This window comes from Mirounga angustirostris, unplaced genomic scaffold (genome assembly GCF_029215605.1).
Source record: "Mirounga angustirostris isolate CCGP_5_RB_7025 unplaced genomic scaffold, mMirAng1.0.hap1 SCAF_5, whole genome shotgun sequence".
In the NCBI taxonomy this organism is placed as follows: Eukaryota; Metazoa; Chordata; class Mammalia; order Carnivora; family Phocidae; genus Mirounga; species Mirounga angustirostris.
The window spans coordinates 46,847,934-46,867,231 of record NW_026991713.1 but is presented as its reverse complement, the minus strand read 5'-3'; the positions used below and the strand labels follow the sequence as shown (position 1 = coordinate 46,867,231).

At 37.5% G+C, this 19,298-nt stretch overlaps 2 protein-coding genes across 3 annotated transcripts in view; both read left to right on the top strand.

The window, feature by feature from the left end:
- The window catches only part of RAB3IP (RAB3A interacting protein), a 43,017-nt gene extending 34,166 nt beyond the window's left edge, over window positions 1–8,851 (top strand). For both annotated transcript variants that reach the window (XM_045872978.3, XM_045872977.3), the window contains exons 7-11: window positions 619–747; window positions 2,010–2,122; window positions 6,003–6,102; window positions 6,192–6,261; window positions 8,498–8,851. In XM_045872978.3, the coding sequence (XP_045728934.1) occupies window positions 619–747; window positions 2,010–2,122; window positions 6,003–6,102; window positions 6,192–6,261; window positions 8,498–8,580 (495 nt within the window). In that variant the 3' untranslated portion in view covers window positions 8,581–8,851. The remainder of the gene's footprint in view (window positions 1–618; window positions 748–2,009; window positions 2,123–6,002; window positions 6,103–6,191; window positions 6,262–8,497) is intronic.
- A 2,753-nt stretch (window positions 8,852–11,604) lies between these two features.
- The window catches only part of MYRFL (myelin regulatory factor like), a 120,432-nt gene continuing 112,738 nt past the window's right edge, over window positions 11,605–19,298 (top strand). The window contains exon 1 of the mRNA XM_045872979.3: window positions 11,605–15,886. The gene's annotated coding sequence lies outside the window, so the exon portion shown is untranslated. The remainder of the gene's footprint in view (window positions 15,887–19,298) is intronic.

The window sequence follows — 19,298 nt, the reverse complement described above, 5'->3', positions numbered from 1 at the left end:
GCATAGGGTAGAGAGAGTGAGCGAGAGCACAAGCAGGGGGAGCAGCAGGTAGAGGGAGAAGCAGGCTCCCTGCTGAGCAAGGAGCCCGATGTCGGGCTCGATCCCAGGACCCTGGGATCATGACCTGAGCTGAAGGCAGCTGCTTAACAACTGAGCCACCCAGGCGCCCCCAATTATTGTCATTTTTGACCCAAACTGGGTTTCACAATTTAGTCTCCATTTATTCAGACACTTTATTTAATTAACTTGGCTCCAAATTACTTTTTGATTATTTTCAGGAAAGACTTCTCATCACTTGTTTTATATTCAGAGCAGTGTACACATGTGTCTTAAGAGGAGCTCTAACATTTTTGGGGGGTGGGTGGGGATCAAGGTAGCATCATTTGACACCATAGTAGATCCATTGAAAAGAGCTAGTCAGTCATTTGGGGTTTGGATTTTTTTAAAAAAGAAAGTTGGTACCATGTATTCTAACTCATCAAGAATGGTTCAGTTCATTATTTTAAATGAAGATTTCTTTTTCAGTAATGTTTATATTAGGTTTTGGTTTTATAAAGTGATTTTATGTTTGTACCTTTAAAAAGATTATTTTGTGTTTTCTTTTGGTTTGTTTGTCAGGCTGACTTATCTCTGTATAATGAATTCAGATCTTGGAAGGATGATCCTACAATGGATAGATCGTGTCCTTTCTTAGACAAAATTTATCAGGAAGATATCTTTCCATGTTTAACATTCTCAAAAAGTGAGGTAATTTTTAAAAAAATTTTAATAGTAATGCGTTAAAGTTGTTCCTGACCTTTTGCTAAATCATGTTATATATTTTCTCTTACATGAATAAGTTATGATAACATGTCATGTTTTATCATTTTCTCCATTCCAAACAAAGATCACAATCATTTCTTGGCATTCAGTTACTGAACATCTTTGCTTAACGTGAGCAGAGGCTCATTCCCAATGAAGTATATGTTGCACCAGAGTGAAGTAGTAAATGTGAATTGGGGGTCAGGCTTATTTCTTGATTCTCGGTCTGAGGTTCAGTGTAAGGGAAGTTCTGTATACTCCAGGGCGTTTATTAGGTTTATCTGTACATGACAAAAAATTAAATTTAATTTCTTCATCTTTAAAATGGATAAAAAATGCCTTCCTTGCTTATGTCACAGCGTTGTTAAGAGGATGAAATGAAGTGAATTAAGTGCGTACAAAAACTTTAAAAAAAATACGAGGTACTATACAAATGTAACGTCATAATTTTAATTTGTTCTTACATGTAGAAGGTTTGTCTATAAATATCCTGTCAATCATTGTTTAAGAAATGTAATCCTAAGAGTCTTATGTTAAGTCTTTAGAGGATTTAATTTTAACATTACTTGTAAGGAGAAGTTAAAATGGACAGTAAGACACTTTTGATAGGTACATGGTATTCATTGTGGCTCTGTGTCTGTTTTTGGGTAGTCCATTTCCGGATTAGTAGTCTTGCCAAACTGAAGAAATTTGCCAGTTTCGTCTATTGTTTACCAGTTGCTACCATCTCCATCTGGGCATTGAATATTTGATAATCCACCTAGTTCTTTTGTAGGTCACTCTTGTGCATGTAAATACAAGTTTAGAAAATATATAGCTGTAATTGTATATATTGCTGTGTTATGAATGACCAGTATTTAAAAATATGTATAAATTTAGCAAAATAAAGCATTAGGGTATTCATTTTGAAGTGGCATTAATAATAGATGTTAATTGTGGGTAAGAGATGGACAGATTGGAATTAATGCCTTCAATCCTCTTCTAGATAATGAGAAAAGTTACTTAGCTATAACTGAATTGCCTTTCATAACGATATTTGAATTATAAAAGAATTCAAACCAAGATTATGTAATTTCTTTTTCATTGGCCTAGGACCAAACTAGTGGAGCTTGGGGAAAGAATAATTTTTTAAAATCCAGTTTACTGTAGAATGCAACTTTAAGATTCTTATGCCAGCGTAGTATCTGATACTTTTTGTTTTTTTGAAGTTGGCTTCAGCTGTTCTGGAGGCTGTGGAAAACAATACTCTAAGCATTGAACCGGTGGGATTACAACCTGTTCGATTTGTGAAAGCCTCTGCAGTCGAATGTGGAGGACCAAAGTACGTTTTCAGAACCATGTCTTATGGAAGATACTGAGTTTTAAAAATTTTATATGTTGTAAATATTTAGTTTTTCTAGTTTTAAATGTGATTAAATTTCTTGTTAGCTTTCTATTTAGTTTGTGCAGCCTAAATCCTCAGTGTGAGATAATAGCATTTCAAATTTATCATCAAAGGAGAGCCCTTTTAATTACAAAAATATACATATATTTCGGACCAGTTATTAGAAACATTTTTTTAGACCATATGTTGTGACTCATTCAATTCATAAAATTAGTTTAGTGGGTCATAAGCAGAATTTTTGTTTGTTATACACACACATATAGGTTTTGGTGTAAAATATTTGTTCCTGAGGGTTGCCACTAAAAATAGTTTGGGAAGATAGTGAATTAGACCAGGTCTTATCAAGCATGAAAACAGGGTGCCAAAAAGACTTCCGTAATCCTCCCCTTTCATACTATCATATAAAGGATTCTCACTTTGGTAAATAACCAGTTCTATCTTTCATACATGACAGATACTTGGCAGTTATAAACCTTCAGAGGTAAGACTCCCATATTTCATAGCAGGGCAGGCTTTTTACTCTCCAGTCCTAGGAGGAGGAAAGACTGAAACCAGTGGTTCCTAGAACCTTTGGCAAAGCTGTTTGCGAAGTGATGGAAAGAGTTGGAGGAAGCTGCTTAGTTGGTGTTAAGAACTAGATCTGTATAGGGGACCGGAAAGTCTGAGAAAGCTCCTAGAAAGCAGGAATTGACTCCTGTCTGGGTCACAGTGAAGGCAGAGGAGAAAAGGGCTGATTGAGATGAACTAATAGGTCTGTGTGAAAGCCTGTTGTAGGAGTCACGTGGTTCTTCCTGATCACACAGTGTTAGTGTTCAGGTAGCTGTCTGTGGGGAGTACCTGGTCACATGTTTGCTCTCTGAGCCAAGCATCCACCACAGTCCCTCTGTGCCGTGACTGTGGCACAGTGGCCTCTGAATCTAGGGGAAGGGATTTACATTTCTAAATTCTGCTCCTTTGGGGGCGCCTGGGTGGCTCAGTCAGTTAAACGTCTGCCTTCAGCTCAGGTCATGATCCCAGGGTCCTGGGATTGAGCCCCACATCAGGCTCCCTGCTCAGCAGGAAGTCTTCTTCTCCCTCTCCACTCCCCCTGCTTGTGTTCCCTTTCTCGCTGTCTCTGTCAAATAAATAAAATCTTTAAATTCTACTCTTTCCACAAGCTCCCGAATATTTTTATCCTGATCATCAGTGATAACAGTTTTTGTGCTTTTAAGGTCTATGTATACCTTATTTTAAATATAGCATATAGCAGTTTTTATTATAGAATTTTAAATTTCTATTATATATAACATGTGCAAATATCCAATGATGACAAATGAGGATATCAGTTAGTGGATTTATATAGTATTTTAGTAAAATAATCATATAGATTAGGTTTAGGGAACAGTTTAGGTAGTTTAGGGATATTGTGCTTATAGGAATGGGGTTAGATGCCAAGGTGTTTGGAGTACATGTTGGAGAAACTTCAGGAAGATATTCTCTTCTCTGAAATTGAAGTTCGGCCCTGGCCAAGGCTCTCATGGACTAGGTGGGGAGGATAATCACAACGTAAATGGCACATGCTGTAGGAACTTTGAGGAAGCCAAGACCCATCCCGTGGGTGGTGATCAGGGGTGTTCTCAGAGGGAGGAAAATCTGATCTCGGTTTTTGAAGCAGGAGTGGAATTTGGGTAAAGAAGAGTACATATGACTGAAGGCCTAGAAACAAGAAACTGTGTGTTCAGAGGATGGTAAGTGTATGGAGGGAAAGATGTGACAAATCTGAAGAGAACTTTGGAGAGGAAGAGATTCAGGTGGGGATGGTAAAAGGAAAGGAGTTAAAGATGGCCGACTAGAAGAATGGTGTGACATTTCGGAACTTAGTGGGAAGGACTCTGGTTTGGGGAAGAAGACGGTGGGTCTAGATTTAGACATGTTGACATCACTAAGTGAAAATGCCAGGTAAGGGTTTAAAATCTGGGGACTAGAGCTGCTAAGAGGTACTGAGGAAGTGTAGCATGTTAACGAAACTCTGGCCTTGGAGATCAGAAAACTTGACATTGAACCTTAGCTTAAATAAGAATGTGTTGGCAGTGACAGTTCAAAGTTGGCTTTGGAAATGAGGTAAGAAACACTTTCGTTATTTCAGAAGTTGTTGCTTAATACGACTTTAGCAAAGCCCTTTCAAAATTAGAATACTAGACAGACAGGTATATGTCTGTTTCCAGAAGAGTAGTGTATACATTGATTTTTATCAGTTAAATGCTTACTTTTCCTTCTTGTGTAAATTATACTTTTGGAAGTTCCAAGGACTTCCAACACTTGTGCCATTTTTTAATTTCTTGATCTTCTATCCCCCCTAAGCTAGTAGTTAGTGTTTTAAAAATATTGTTATAGATCATTAAAGGAATTTTCTAAGAAAGGAACAATGAAGCAAACTTTCTTTGAAAATATGAGAATTCTTTTGTGGTCGGAATGGCCATCTCCAAAATTATCCTATTTGTAAAGTTTCTTTTTTTAAGATTTTATTTTAGAGACAGAATGAGAGCGAGTGAGCTGGGGGGAGGGAGAAGGAGGAAGAGAGAAGAGAATCTCAAGCAGACTACACACTGAGCATGGAGCTTGACATGGGGCTCAATCTCACCACCCTGGGATCGTGAACTGAGTTGAAACCAAGAGTCAGACGATTAACTGACTGAGACACCCAGGCACCCCCAAAATGATCCTCTTTTAAATACACAGTCTCCATTTGTTTTCTTAATATGGAGGCACATTTGTATCATTTCTTTTAAGTATAGCTGAAATTTAATGTTCATGTAACATATTTTTCTTTGTAATTTATAATGTTATTTATTTATTTTTTAAGATTTTATTTATTTATTTGACAGAGAGAGTGCACAAGCATGGGGAGCGGCAGGCAGAGGGAGAAGCAGACTCCACACTGAGCAGGGAGCCTAATGCGGGACTCGATCCCAGGATCCTGGGATCATGACCTGAGCCGAAGGCAGACGCTTAACGACTGAGCCACTCAGGGGACCCCCTATAATGTTATTTAAAATGCTGTTGGCCACTTTATTTTAGTTACAGCTGTATCATTTTGGCTTGATAGGGAGTGGTAGTTGTGTTCAGCCATGGTCCTAGCTTAGGAGGGTAATAGCTGGGCTGCTTCACAGTCTGCCCTGATAGACAAGCCAGCATCACTGTATTGAGCAGTAGAGTGACAGGTGGCTCATCACTTAACCAACAGTCATTGAACGTCTGGTGTGTACCAGGCACCTGCTCAGTGCCTGGCAGTTAAAGTTGAGTTAGATACAGTCTCTGCCCTTTAGAGACTAATAGCCTCATTCCAACCAGAAAGCCATCATACCAAGTCTGAGAGTCTGTAGTAGTGTGCAAATAGAAAGGATGGTATGTCTGAATATAGTGCACCCTTTATATAATTATTGAGAGTCAGTATTTTTGTAAGGTGGCTTATTCCTTTGTTTTTCTCAGGCCTGTGGGCATCTAGAATAGTGCCTGGTAGGTACTAGGTCTCAAATATTTGTTGTCTTAGTGAGTATGAAACTTCTACAGAAGGTAGGAGCAGAATGCTTTCAATTTATTTATTTATTTTTTAAGATTTTATTTATTTATTTGGCAGAGAGAGACACAGCGAGAGAGGGAACACAAGCAGGGGGTAGTGGGAGAGGGAGAAGCAGGCTTCCCGCTGAGCAAGGAGCCCCATGTGGGGCTGGATCCCAGGACCCTGGGACCATGACCTGAGCTAAAGATGCTTAACGACTGAGCCACCCAGGCACCCCTTTCAATTTTAAAAAACTAAAATTTTGTCATTCTTTTACAGAAAATGTGCTCTAACTGGCCAGAGTAAGTCCTGTAAACACAGAATTAAATTAGGGGACTCAAGCAACTATTATTATATTTCTCCTTTTTGCAGATACAGGGTAAGTAACTGAACCACTTTGATATGAACAAAACTCACTTTGATATGAGAAGTTTGACTATTTATGACTTTTTTTCCCTTTCGGCCTAGATCACCTCTGTATGTAACTTTTTTACATACATTCGATATATTCAGCAGGGGCTCGTGAAACAGCAGGATGGTGAGTGTTCTTCATTGGTTACAAAATATTTACATAAACCTTCAGCAAAAAGTATAGAACACAGTAGTATTGCTCAGATAAACTTTATTATTGGTACATTCATATTAAATCTCTCATAGTTCTAATAAAATGTGTGGAGTATTTGGGAACTAATGTCTTTTAAAAATTTTTTAACCCTTAAAACTGCCTCATTTTACTCTGATATGAGTTTTAAGCAGAATCAGATATAACTCTTAAGGGAGGTATATTGATAAACCACATGGCGAAAGTTAGGGGAGTAAAAAGCTTACTGAAATTGCTCCTAAGAAATAAAAATGAGTAAGCTCTAGACATGGTCAGATTTATTTTATTGCTCTAACAGTAATTTTCTGTATTTTGTACTTTCACATGTGAATTAATAAAGCAGTCATGAGGATAGTTTGGAATGGAATAAAGATTACTATATTCTGAATCAGCTGAAACATATAGATGATATATCCAAGAGAGCCAACCTCATGCAAGTGTTTGAATATTTTTAATACAGTCTTTCATGTTTACTGATGATTCTGTAGCCAAATGTCTTAAATGCCAGGCATGAGAATGAATACGGCCCAACAACTCCAAAGCAGTGTTTCTTGAGTACATGTGATTGTTTTAAAACAAATAGCAGATACTAAGCTAGGGATAAGTCCATACCCATTTTGTATTTGAAGTTGTAGGAAATTTCCTATTCATATTTTTTTAGGGACTGAAAGTATTTTTATATTTAAAAACTAGAAGGAGCCTGCTATCTTCCGCCATGTAAACAAACCAGTGAATCTTAGTTCTGTGGAAAGGTTAGTCATGCTGATAAAAACTTAATTTAGCATTTCACAGGTCTGGTATGTTGAGAAGAGTCATATTTATTTAGAATCCCATGTAATTACGATTTTAATGCCTAAAAGAATGAGGGTGAAACCTCTCATTAATGTTGAATTTGAAAAGCCTGAGTAGCATAAAGTAGTCTTTAAAGTGTACAATACTTTTTATGACTTTAATAAAATTGAAATATTTTTGAATACCTGTTGGTGGATAATAAATAGGATTTAAGCTACAGAACAGATGATTTACATTAAGTTAAATTGTCAAGTGTGTTTTTTCTCCTTGTTAAAATAAGTTTTTGTAGGGAAGATGAAAGATAATTTCCTTTATGAAAATAGGGAGAAACTGTCACGAGTAGTAGTGGGGGTGATGGTGATAAAAGTGGCCTCTTCTCTGGTTTCTGTCACTCTTCCACTTCATGGTACTTGGTACATTTCATATAATGTGTGGGTTTGTAGCAGATAAATATTACTAATTTTAAAATATGTGTATTATCCATGCCTTGTGCCAAAAAGGATTTAGGGCAGCTAAATCTAAAGCAGTGTTTCTCAAGCTTGGTGTACTATTAACATTTTGAGCTGGATAAACTTTGTAGGGGACGGTTGGGGGGGGTGCTATCTTGTACATTGTTGAATGTTTAACACCATTGCTAAGCTTTACTCAGTAGATGCCAGTAATGAAAAATGTATCCAGGCATTTTGTCAGATGTACCCTTGAGGAAACAAAATCTCCACTGGTTGAAAACTGCTGATCTAAATCAATCTCTAATCTGATGATATGTCAGAGGAAGACTTTTTATCTGAAATATAAAGCCAACTTTTTTCCACTTACAGGGAGGGCTTGCCAAAGTAGAGATAATTGAATTTACAGATCAGCCTCTACATTTATTTTTATTTCTAATTTGAGCCATATACAAAACCATTTTCTCGGTTATTTCTCAAAAAGAATGTTACTGAGTTCCCTGGACTGTCTTTTGTTTTCCATTTTTTCCTGTTTTACTCTGTGTTGGTGTTAATAAACAGTGGAATGGCCAAGATGTAGCAAACTAAAGCAAGAAGATCCCTAAATTAGAATAATTGAGGATTGAGTGTAATTACTTAAAATGGCAACACGATTGCCATTTACTCAGGGCACTGAAGCAGATGCTGCTGGGCTAAAGTGGTCATGGATGCATCTAACAAATAGGTGAATATTGTTCATTTATTCATAAAACTGGGATGCTCACAAATACCTGAAAAAATTTCTGTGAAATAGCAGTAAAATGGTGAGGCATTAGGTACGACGTTAGGAAATGCCCAGTTGGCATTTCAGCTAATGTTAAATTTTCAGTGAAACAGCTAAAAAATAATTAAAATGATATTTTATGATTTACTTGTCTCCTTTTCTATTTGTATAGTTGATCAGATGTTTTGGGAAGTTATGCAGTTGAGAAAAGAGATGTCATTGGCAAAGCTGGGATATTTCAAAGAGGAACTCTGATGCTCTACCTGGGACCATGCTTGAACCTCCCTGAATACCTGGAAAATGGCTGAATATTTTTATGGTTACTTGATATTTATTTCCGAGGAGTGGGCCCAAGACTTTTTCCCTCTTTTGCAGATTACACTAAGAAGTACTGTGATTTCTTTTAAATTGACCTCTGCTGTGTCTGCTTACTCTTTAGTTGAACACACTAAAAAGAATTATAGGTGTACTAGTGATTGTAATTTAGAGTTGCAAAAAAAAAAAGCTAAATAAAATACATCAATGTTAGATTGAATATGTTTTTGCTTTCTCTTCTAGCTCTGACATGGCATGTAGGGTAAGCTGAATGTATTGAATTGTAGTTTTCAAACTGCACAGCAGCCTTTGAGAGGCAAGGAAGAAGGCTAAGCGGACAGGATCAGCTCTGTCCCCCTGCAAGAATGGCTCTGTTTTTGTCTGTTTTGTAGATTGGGCTTCAAAGAAGGATTTTATTTAAAGAAGGCAAAAAGAAGAAATCAGAAGGCACTTAATCTCTCCATCTAGAGAATGCTACTGTTAGTATTTCTGAAGAGCCTTCCAGCTTTCAGATATTTTCTACCTACATATGCGTATTTCTGAAACAAAAAGTAGACTTTCTTCTTAAACTTAAATATTTTTTCTACATGTCTTTAATCACTACATGGTTTTGATTATAGGATGTTAATATAATTTGTTTGGAAATTAGCTTAATTTTTTTTCCTATAATGTTGGGATGAATACCCTTATGCGTACTTCTTTGCACATTGTTGGGTTGTTTACTTCATGTAGACTTGCCTAGAAATAAAATTGTTAGGTCAGGGTATGTGTATCTTAAAATATTTGATCTGCTTTGCCAAATTGTCCTCTACAGAAGTTAAACAAATTTATTTTTACAGCAGCATTGTATGAGAGACCTAGTTTTCTGAAGATGGCATTGTTTTCATTTCTATCCTCAAAGATTTGTTCAATCTTTCCTGTAGAAGATTCAGTCACCAGGATGGGTGGGAGTCTACAGACAAAAGGATATTTGAGAATGGTATGGTGTGGTAGAAACCATCACTACCAGGCCCAGCTCAGGAATTTGAAATTGAACATGAAAAGAACTTTGAAACTAGAATTTTATGTCCTGATAAATAATTATTCAAATGTGAGGGCATAATAAACATGTTTTCAGACTTTGAAAACTTCAGAAAATTTTCCACACAAAGATGCAAATTAAAAACACTTTTGGAGAAAGTACCTAAGTATGAAGAGAAGCAAATCCAAGAGATGCTACAAGAGATTTGGGGGAAAAGAAAAGAGATACTTATGGAGTTTGTTGATGACTTTAAAAGAATAAATGAAAGGTAAGGCTAAAAAAAAATAAAGTATATAACAATCTAGAATTAAAATTCTCTACAATATCAACACAGTGGCAGTGGGAGGACACCAGAGATTGTGAGGGTAATTAAAGTTCCAGTCTTGTTAGATGGGAGAGAGAGATACCAATTAAATGTGAAGGACCAAAGAAAAAAAGACCCATGTAGAGAAATGAATAGTGTGATATGGAGATGATATATTTATACACAAAGCATAAGGACATGGAAAGTTTGAAAGAAAAGCCTGGAAAAAAGATAGGAAAATACCAAAAGAAAGCTAGTGTAGTTACATACACTATTATCTGACAAAACAGACATTAAAACAAAAGCATTATTAGGGATAGAGATGGGTGCTATCTAATGCTAAAAATTGAGTTCACCAGGAAGACTTAGTAAGAAAATTAATAACAGTAATAATTGAAGAAATTTAAAAATACTAGGGCTGACTAATAATACCAAATGTGAAATATATAAGAACTCCTACTACTCAATATTAAAAAACTAATCTCATTAAAAATGGGCAGAGGTCCTGAATAGACATTTTTTTCAAAGAAGACATAGAGATGGTCAACAGACACATGAAAAGATGCTCAAATCACTAATCATCAGGCAAATAGAAAGCAAAACCACAATGAAATGGTACTTTACACCAGTCAGAATGGCTAGTATCAAAAAGACAAAAATTATAATAAGTATTGATGAGGATGTAGAGAAAGGGAACCCTCATGTACTCTTGGTGGGGATGTAAAGTGGTGCAGCCACTATGAAAAACAAGTAATTTCTCTACCAGGTATTTACCCAAAATAAATGAAAACGCTACTTCAAAAAGATACATGCACTCCGACACCTCTGTGTTTATTGCCGCATTATTTTACAATACCAAATTACAGAAGCAGCCCAAGTGTCCATCAATAGATGAATGGATAAGATGTGGCATGTGCGGGCACGTGCACACACACAGGAATATTACTCAGCCATCAAAAAGAATGAAATCTTGCCACTTGCAGCAACATGGTTGGAGCTAGCAGGTATTATGCTAAGTGAAATAAATCTGAGAAAGACAAATACCATATGATTTCACTTAAATGTGGAATCTAAAAAACAAATGAACAGAAACAGAGTCAAATACACAGAATAAACTGGTGGTTGCTAGGAGGGGAGTGGGCATCAGACAAAATAGGTGAGGGGGATTATGAAATACAAACTTCACTTACTAGTCACAGGGATGAAAAGTGCAGCATAGAGAATATAGTCAATATTATAACTTTGGTGACAGTGACTATACTTAATATATGGAATTGTCGAATTACTGTGTTGTACATTCATATGTCACCTCTACTTCAATTAAAAAAAAAGCGCAAGTGCTTCAAGGGAAATTTTGTAGCTTTAAGTCTTATTTAAATTCAATTAACCAACATATAGTACATCATTAGTTTCAGATGTAGTGTTCAATAATTTATCAGGTGCATAATTAGGTGATAGGCATTAAGGAGGTCATGTGATGTGATGAGCACTGGGTGTTTTACACAGCTTTAAGTCATATATATATATTTTTAAAGATTTTATTTATTTATTTGAGAGAGAGAATGAGAGAGAGAGAGAGAGTATGAGAGGGGGGAGGGTCAGAGGGAGAAGCAGACTCCCTGCCGAGCAGGGAGCCTGATGCGGGACTCGATCCAGGGACTCCAGGATCATGACCTGAGCCGAAGGCAGTCGCTTAACCAACTGAGCCACCCAGGCGCCCTAAGTCATATATTTTTTAAATGAGCTAAGTGTTCAATTAAGTTACAGAAGGACAAAATAAAAGGAAGAGATTACAGAAGTAGAAAACAAGGATGCAATAGAGGCTCAACAAAGTTTTATGTTGACTGAAAAGATGAACAAAGTAGACAAAAATTTCTGTCAATTTTATCATGGAGAAAAAATATACAAATAACCCATACCAGGAGTGAAAAGGGGTATGTCAGTGTAGATACTACAGATATTAAACATGAATATTAAGAACAACATCCCAATATGTTTGAAAATTTAAGGAAAGGGGCAAAATTCCTAGAAAATGTTATATTTTGATTAAAAAGAAATCAGAAGCCTGAGCAGTACTATTACTATTCAAGGAGAGCCGTAGTTAAAAATCTTCTCACAAATAAAACTCTAGGTGTAGAGTACTTTAACAAACTTTAAAGAATGTGTTATTCTAATCTTATATGTATTCTTCTGGAGAATAGAACTACTATGTTTCATACATCAAAAACCAATATAACCTTGATAGCAAAACCAGATTGGGACAGTTAATACAAGAAAGGAAGATTATAGGTCCATTTTGTCATGAGTAGATATGCAAAAGCAAACAATGTAACACCATAACCAAGTGGCATTTATCCCAGGAATGCAAAAATGGTATAATAGAGGGGCATCTTGCTGGCCCATTCAGTAGAGCATGCGATTCTTGCTTGACCTCAGGGTCATGAGTTTGAGCCCCACAGTGGGTGTAGAGATTATTTAAAAATTTTTTTAAATGGTATATTAGAAAATGTATAAATCTAATTCACATTTACAGAATAAAAGTGAAAAACCATCTGATCAATAGATGCAGAAAAAATTTAGTAATCTTTTCAGCTTGATGAAGGGTATCTTTAAAAATCTTACAGTAAACACCATCCTAAGGTGGGAAATGTTAGAAGCATTTTCTTTAAAATCAACAATGGAACAAAGATGATTACTGTACTCGTGTTCAAAATTGTACTGTAAATGTTAGTGCAGCAAGATAAGGAAAATAAAGATACAGTGACTGGGAAGGAAAAAAACTCATGGTATGATTGTCTACATAGAAAATAAAGTATTCCATCAAATTATTAGACATAATTGGAGAGTTTAGTAAGGTGGCTAAATATAGGATCAATATATATTTGTGAATTGTACTTTTTGTATACAGCCACCGTTAGAAAATAAGATTTTTAAAAAGACACCAAACAATTGCAAAAAGAATTCTGAAGTACGTAGTAATCTAACCAAAGATGTGCCAGATCTGGGGAGAGAAATTTATAAAACTTTACTAAAAAAACATTGAAGAGGACTAGAGTGATCTATGTTCATGAGTAGAAGGACAATAGTTTTTTAAAAAATGAAAGTGTAGATTTAGTGCATCTCCAAACTGAATCCCAAAATTTCTGCTAGAATTGACAAACTGATCAAAATTTATGTGGCAAAGTTAGGGATGAAGAATGACCAAGGCACTTCTGAAGAACAAGAAAGGAGGAAGGGTTCATCCTACCAGAAGGGCTTTTTATGAAGCTGAAGTATTTAAGAAAGTGTGACACAATGCAGAAATAGAGAAAATGGCCAATGGATAGAATAGAGAGCTCCAAAGTAGACCCACACATATTTATAAATTTCATGGTGTCAGAGAAGACATGGTAGGTCAATGACAGGACTAATCATTAAATGGAGCTGACAAAGGAATATATGAAACGATCTTTTCCTTACACTATACACAAAAAACAACTCTGTTTAAATGTCCTGAAACTGTAGAACTTCTGATGTAGAAAATATAGTTGAAATTATAGGTGAAATATATTTTGAAAATACAGGTGGATACCTTCCTAATCTGCTTCTAAGAACTTCTTAAACTGAAATTGAAAGAAACCATAAAAGGTGACCATGAGAGAAGTAAGTTGTGCTATGTTATAAATTGTTCATTTAGAACTTCTGCCCGTCAAAAGGAGTGTTAAAGCCAAACTACAAGCTATGAGAAGATATTTGCAAAACTCAACCAAAGATAGATTAGTATCCATATATACAGAAATTCTACAAATAAAAAGAACAATGGGAAATGGCTGGAACAGGTCTCTACAGAGTTGGAAGTGCATGTGGACTAATAAACTATTAAATGGTCTTCAATTATTAACAGGGAAAGCAAAGACCACAGTGACAGGGTTAAATTCAACTGGCAAAAATTAAGCCCAATGAAGTCAAATGTTGCAGAGAATTTTAATAAGATTACTCATAAATTGCTGGTGGAAGTGTCAATTGGTATATCTATGTGAAAAAACATTCATTTGAAAAGTTGAACATTCCCCACAGCCTACCAGCTCAGCTTGTAGGTATATACTCAGAGAAATACTTGCACAAAGTGCCCCAGAATGCATCTATAAGAATGTTTTGGAAAAAATCCAAATGTCCAACAGGAGGGTAAAGTGTTGTGTGCTCACATTAGGGACTATCACGTGGTGGGCAAAATGAGTGAACATCAGCTACATGGAGCACAGCACCTTAATATAACATAGATAGGAAAAGCAAAATGCTCAGAAGACTATGACAGAACTTTTCTCGTAAAGTTCAAAAACTAAAACTGAACAATTGTTTAAGCATATATGTGTGTATATGTATATAGAACAAAACTATTTTTTTAAAAATCCAAATAGTGATAAACCCAAAGTTCAGGATAGGTTACCTCTGGTATGGAGGAGGAAAAGGGAGAGAAGTGGGAGGAACAAATCAAAGAGTAAGTCATTGTTGATGTTCTAGTACCTGGATTAGATGATGGGTTCACTTGTTATGAAAAGTACATAAATGAATGAGGACAATTATGCACAAACCATTGGTGGTGTGTTATGAACCAAGGATTATGATTAGTCCAGTGCTCCTGCATTCAAAAACAAAAAGTAAAACAAGACCTGCTGATGACTTGGATTTGGGAGAGAGGAAAGGAGAGAAGTTGGGTCTGAATCCTAAGCTTTTGGCTTGAGCTATTACTGCATTTATTGAGATGGGGAAATCTGGGATAGGTTCAAATTATGTATGCATGGAATAAGACAAGAACTCAGTGTTTGACATGTTAAGTTTGAGATGCCCATTAAGTGTCAAAATGGAGATACTAAGTAGGTATTGATATACAAGTTCAAATTCAATGATAAGGTCAGGCTAGGTGATACATTTGGGAGTAGTTTAGCTGTGGGATCAGATAGGAGTTTAGGGATACTTTAGAGATGGAGAAGTATGGCACTGGGCCCTGCGTTACCATGACAGTGAGAGAAAAAGCCTGCAAAGAAGACTGACTACAGAGGAGCTAGCAGAAATGGCAAGGCAAAGGAGATGGAATAATTAGTGTGCTGATTAATCTCGGCTCAGGAGAGTATTTCTAGACAGAATTTAATTGCCTAGACTACCAATTCTAAAAAAGAAAAGACTTTTTGATGAATTTCTATAAATAAGTTCAGAGCTGAGGAGAGAGCCTGGCCTAATGGAGAGAAGTTGGATTAGGAGTTGCTCAGGAGAACTGCATTCTCCTGGGGTGGTTCCCAAAACTGATCAGTTAGGCAGGTCACCACTCCTCTCCGGCCTCCTCAATGAAGGCCAAATCAAGTGTTCTCTGTCGTCTGTCTCAGCTCTAGAACAATCCACAACCTTTGACTCGGAATTTACACTGGAAGAACAAAGGTTTGGTTTCTGAACATTGGGGCTCAGCCCTTCAGTGGCAGCCCACCTACCCACTTAGCACCAAGACCATGTGAATTCTGTGTGTTTGTGTTTTGTGCAGCCAGAGTCCTACATGGGTCTGCTTTTATTCAGAGACTTGTTTTTAAAGGTTTTCTTTGTTGTGTTTTTCCCTCAGTAATTTTGACACAATGTGTAAGACAAAGAGGTCAAAGAAGAATTTATATTTGTGTCTAACTTTTGTGCTAGAAAAATAGTTCCATTTTTTTTCATGGAATGCAGTACAGTTACCATCTCATCAGGCAACTAAGTTTCTTTGATATAGACACAAATAAGGGCCCAGCAGTGTCTGTTAATTTTTGTACAGAACTTCTAGACAGAATTCCTCATCATTCACACATATTGGGTCTGCTGTAGGTGCTGGAGATACAGCAGTGAGCAAGACAGGTGAGGTCACTTCTCGTGGAGCTCTCAGTTCTGTGAGAAATGGACAAAAGGACTAACATTAAAAGGTAAGTGCTCTAGAGATACTTAAAATGGGGTAATGGGCTAGAAGGGGCATGGATGAATACTCCAGATTGGGTGGTCAGGAAAGGCCACATTAGGAGGTGACATTTGTAAGCTGGGCTCTGACCAGACCCAGGCTTGTGAAGGGAGGCAAGCAGCGAGAGAACTCAAAGCTGGCAGACAGCCCCTAAGGAAGAAACAAACTTGACATATTTGAAAAACAGTAAAAAGACCGAGTGTATAGGTTGGTGTTAGGGAGATTGGTAAGAGAAAACTGGAGAAGGAGGCATGAGTCAGACAATGTAGGTCTTAGTAAGCCATGGTGGGGAATTTGAGGTTTTCTGTGACAGCTTTGGTCACAACTCTATCTGGCTCTTTCTTAGCTCAGCTTTTAAATACTGGAATCCCTAGAGTTTTGCCCTGGGCCTCCTTCTCGTTATCTAAATATTCTTTAGATCATCTCATCTGAGCCCCTGGCTTTGAAAACCACATATCATTTGCATATAACTCTACATCTCCAACCCTGACATCCCTTGCCTAGCTTTGGGCTCTTGTGTCCATTTACCCATTGGCTCCTCTGCTTGGATTTCTAATGGGCATCTCAAACCCAACATTGACACTTAGCCCAGTTGCTTATGCAACGGTCTAGGGCTTGCTCTTGGTTTCTGTCACCACCACCTCCAATCCAATCCATCAGAAAGTCACATCAACTCTGCAAAACACCTTGAATCCTTCCACTTCCCTCCATGTCCACTACTACCACTCATCCAAGCCAGCATCTTTTAAAAACTAAAATAAAAAAATTTACAATACCACAAATGAGCAAAGCTGCTGAAATATAGAATAGAAACCCTAAGAGCCACTCTCCAGGAAGTACAAATCCACATATAATCTAACTTCAAGAGGCGGGACTGTGGTATGGGTATGAGAATTCTGGAGCTATAGATCTCAGGGACAGACTTGAGAGAGACAAAGTCCCCATCATTACATTCCCAATTTGAGAGACATCATCAGATTTTACCTATTTATTTTTGGAGTTATCTAGGAAACATCAGTACCCAAATGTCTAAACCACAGCTATATTAGATTACTGCTCAAGAAATGAACCTCCATCAAATCTGTGCAAAATGGGGATGCCCAATAGGATTGGGAGATGTTAGAGACATAAAGACCATAATCAAGCAAATATGGGTGGTATTTTTTATTCTCTGAGAGGGAGAAACCTTAAACCCCCGTTGCAACCAGCTCATTGTGCCTTCAGCTGTGTGTTCTGGACGCATTAATTAATACAGATATATTTTCCAGCCCTTCCGACAACTTTCTTCTAGATTCTCTTGACCTTCCTCAAACCATGTTGGTGGTCATAGGTTAGACTCTCACCCGGAAGTTGCAAATCTCAGTCCTGCAGGCTGAATCATGTTTTCACCTATGTGCTATTTGTCCTTGACAATGTTTTGGTTTATTTTTACCTTTGATTTGTTTCTGAACGAATTAGTTGCATCATTTAAAAATGAGATTTAAAATTAAAATTTGCATTTCTAGCTTCGCTTTTAAAATTGGCCATTTTGACAACACTGAATCCACATTCTTCGAGGAAGTTGAGTGATTCTACTTGTTGGATGGCTTCCACCCTTTAGCAGGGCCTGTAGCCTCTGTTTGCTCTATGCCCCACCACCCCTGTCTTCCTGACACCAAGACTAAAGGGTCACTTCTCAGTTATTGATATACTTACATGCTTGGTTTTTGCTTATGTTGACCCATTGTACTCACTTACCTGCCTGGCCCGGGGAAGTATTGGAGCTTGGGACCCTATTTTAACCTTTGCTTCTCAGCCCATTACCTGGAATCTAATTTCTTCCCCTCTTATGTTTCTGCTCACTCATTACTCTGCTGCTGAGAATGTGAGGTATTTGGGTGAACTGTTGGATAGGATCCTCTATCACCATTGGGCAGTGAATACAGTGTGATGACTTACTCCCAACGGCCTCCAGAAAACATGGCTCGGAACTTAGAGTCTAGATTTAGCCCTGGGCTACACGTTTTCGGCATCTTAATTCATATTGTACCTAAAGGCATATATTTAAAAATATCATTTGACCTCTTCCTTGCTCTGCACATCCAATCAGTAGCCAATTTTGGATTCTATACCATCTTCAGGCTTTAATACTGGTCTAACTTTGTTACTGCCCTAACCAACACGTTCCAACACAGCTCTCTTTCAAGTTAGATTTAATTACATTTGTGCATGACCACTACCTAAATAGAAATCATCAACAGAGAGTATAAATATGCCTGGAATCAGATGTAGCCCAGGATTCAGAATCTACCCACTCTACCCTAAGAGCAGCTCTCCAGGAAGTACAAATCCGACCTGTTTGCCACCTTTTCTCTCCACGAGGCCCACACCGCCACAGCTGTTTCTGTGAACACTTACGTTGTTTCAGTCTCTTCCAATTTCAGCTCTTAGTGACACCCCCTAGATTAAATAAATCTATACTTCCTCTGTTCTCTTGAGATGTTTTCCCCAGGCCTTATCAGCGTCTGCCTTGAGTTATAGTTCCTTGTGTTTTTTGCACGCCCTACATTTAAACCTGGGGAGGGCAGGGACCATTATTTACTCATTTTTTCTTTCCTGCACCCAGCAGAGAGTTTAACACAGGTTGAACTGAAAAAAAAAAAAAAAAAAAAAAATTCATTAAGCAACTTAATGACTTGTCCTTGAAGGTCTGGGGCCCAATATGACCTTCAAAGTAAGATTTTAAGCCTCTCTCTCTTTTCCCCCGCCCCAATATAGAATTACCTTGCTTGTTTTCTTTTTTTTTTTTTTTTAAAGATTTTATTTATTTATTTGAGACAGAATGAGAGACAGAGAGCATGAGAGGGAGGAGGGTCAGAGGGAGAAGCAGACTCCCCGCCGAGCAGGGAGCCCAATGCGGAACTCGATCCCGGGACTCCAGGATCATGACCTGAGCCGAAGGCAGTCGCTTAACCAACTGAGCCACCCAGGCACCCACCTTGCTTGTTTTCAAGGATCAGTTTATATGTGTGGAGTTTTAAAATACTTATTAGGAAGCATACCACGTCACCTATACTAATTTTAACAATAATGAAGCAATCAGACAAATCCAGACTGTGGGACATTCTATAAGACAATGGGCCTGGATTGTTAAAAAAGTGTCAATGTCATAAAAAGCCACACAACTAAAAATGACAAGAGTGTTCTATATCTCTAAAAGACATAACCAAAGGCAATGCATGAACATTCACTAGATCCTTGATCAGAAAACAAAAAGTCATGGGCGCCTGGGTGGCTCAGATGGTTAAGCGTCTGCCTTCGGCTCAGGTCATGATCCCAGGGTCCTGGGATCGAGTCCCGCATTGGGCTCCCTACTTCTTGGGAGCCTGCTTCTCCCTCTG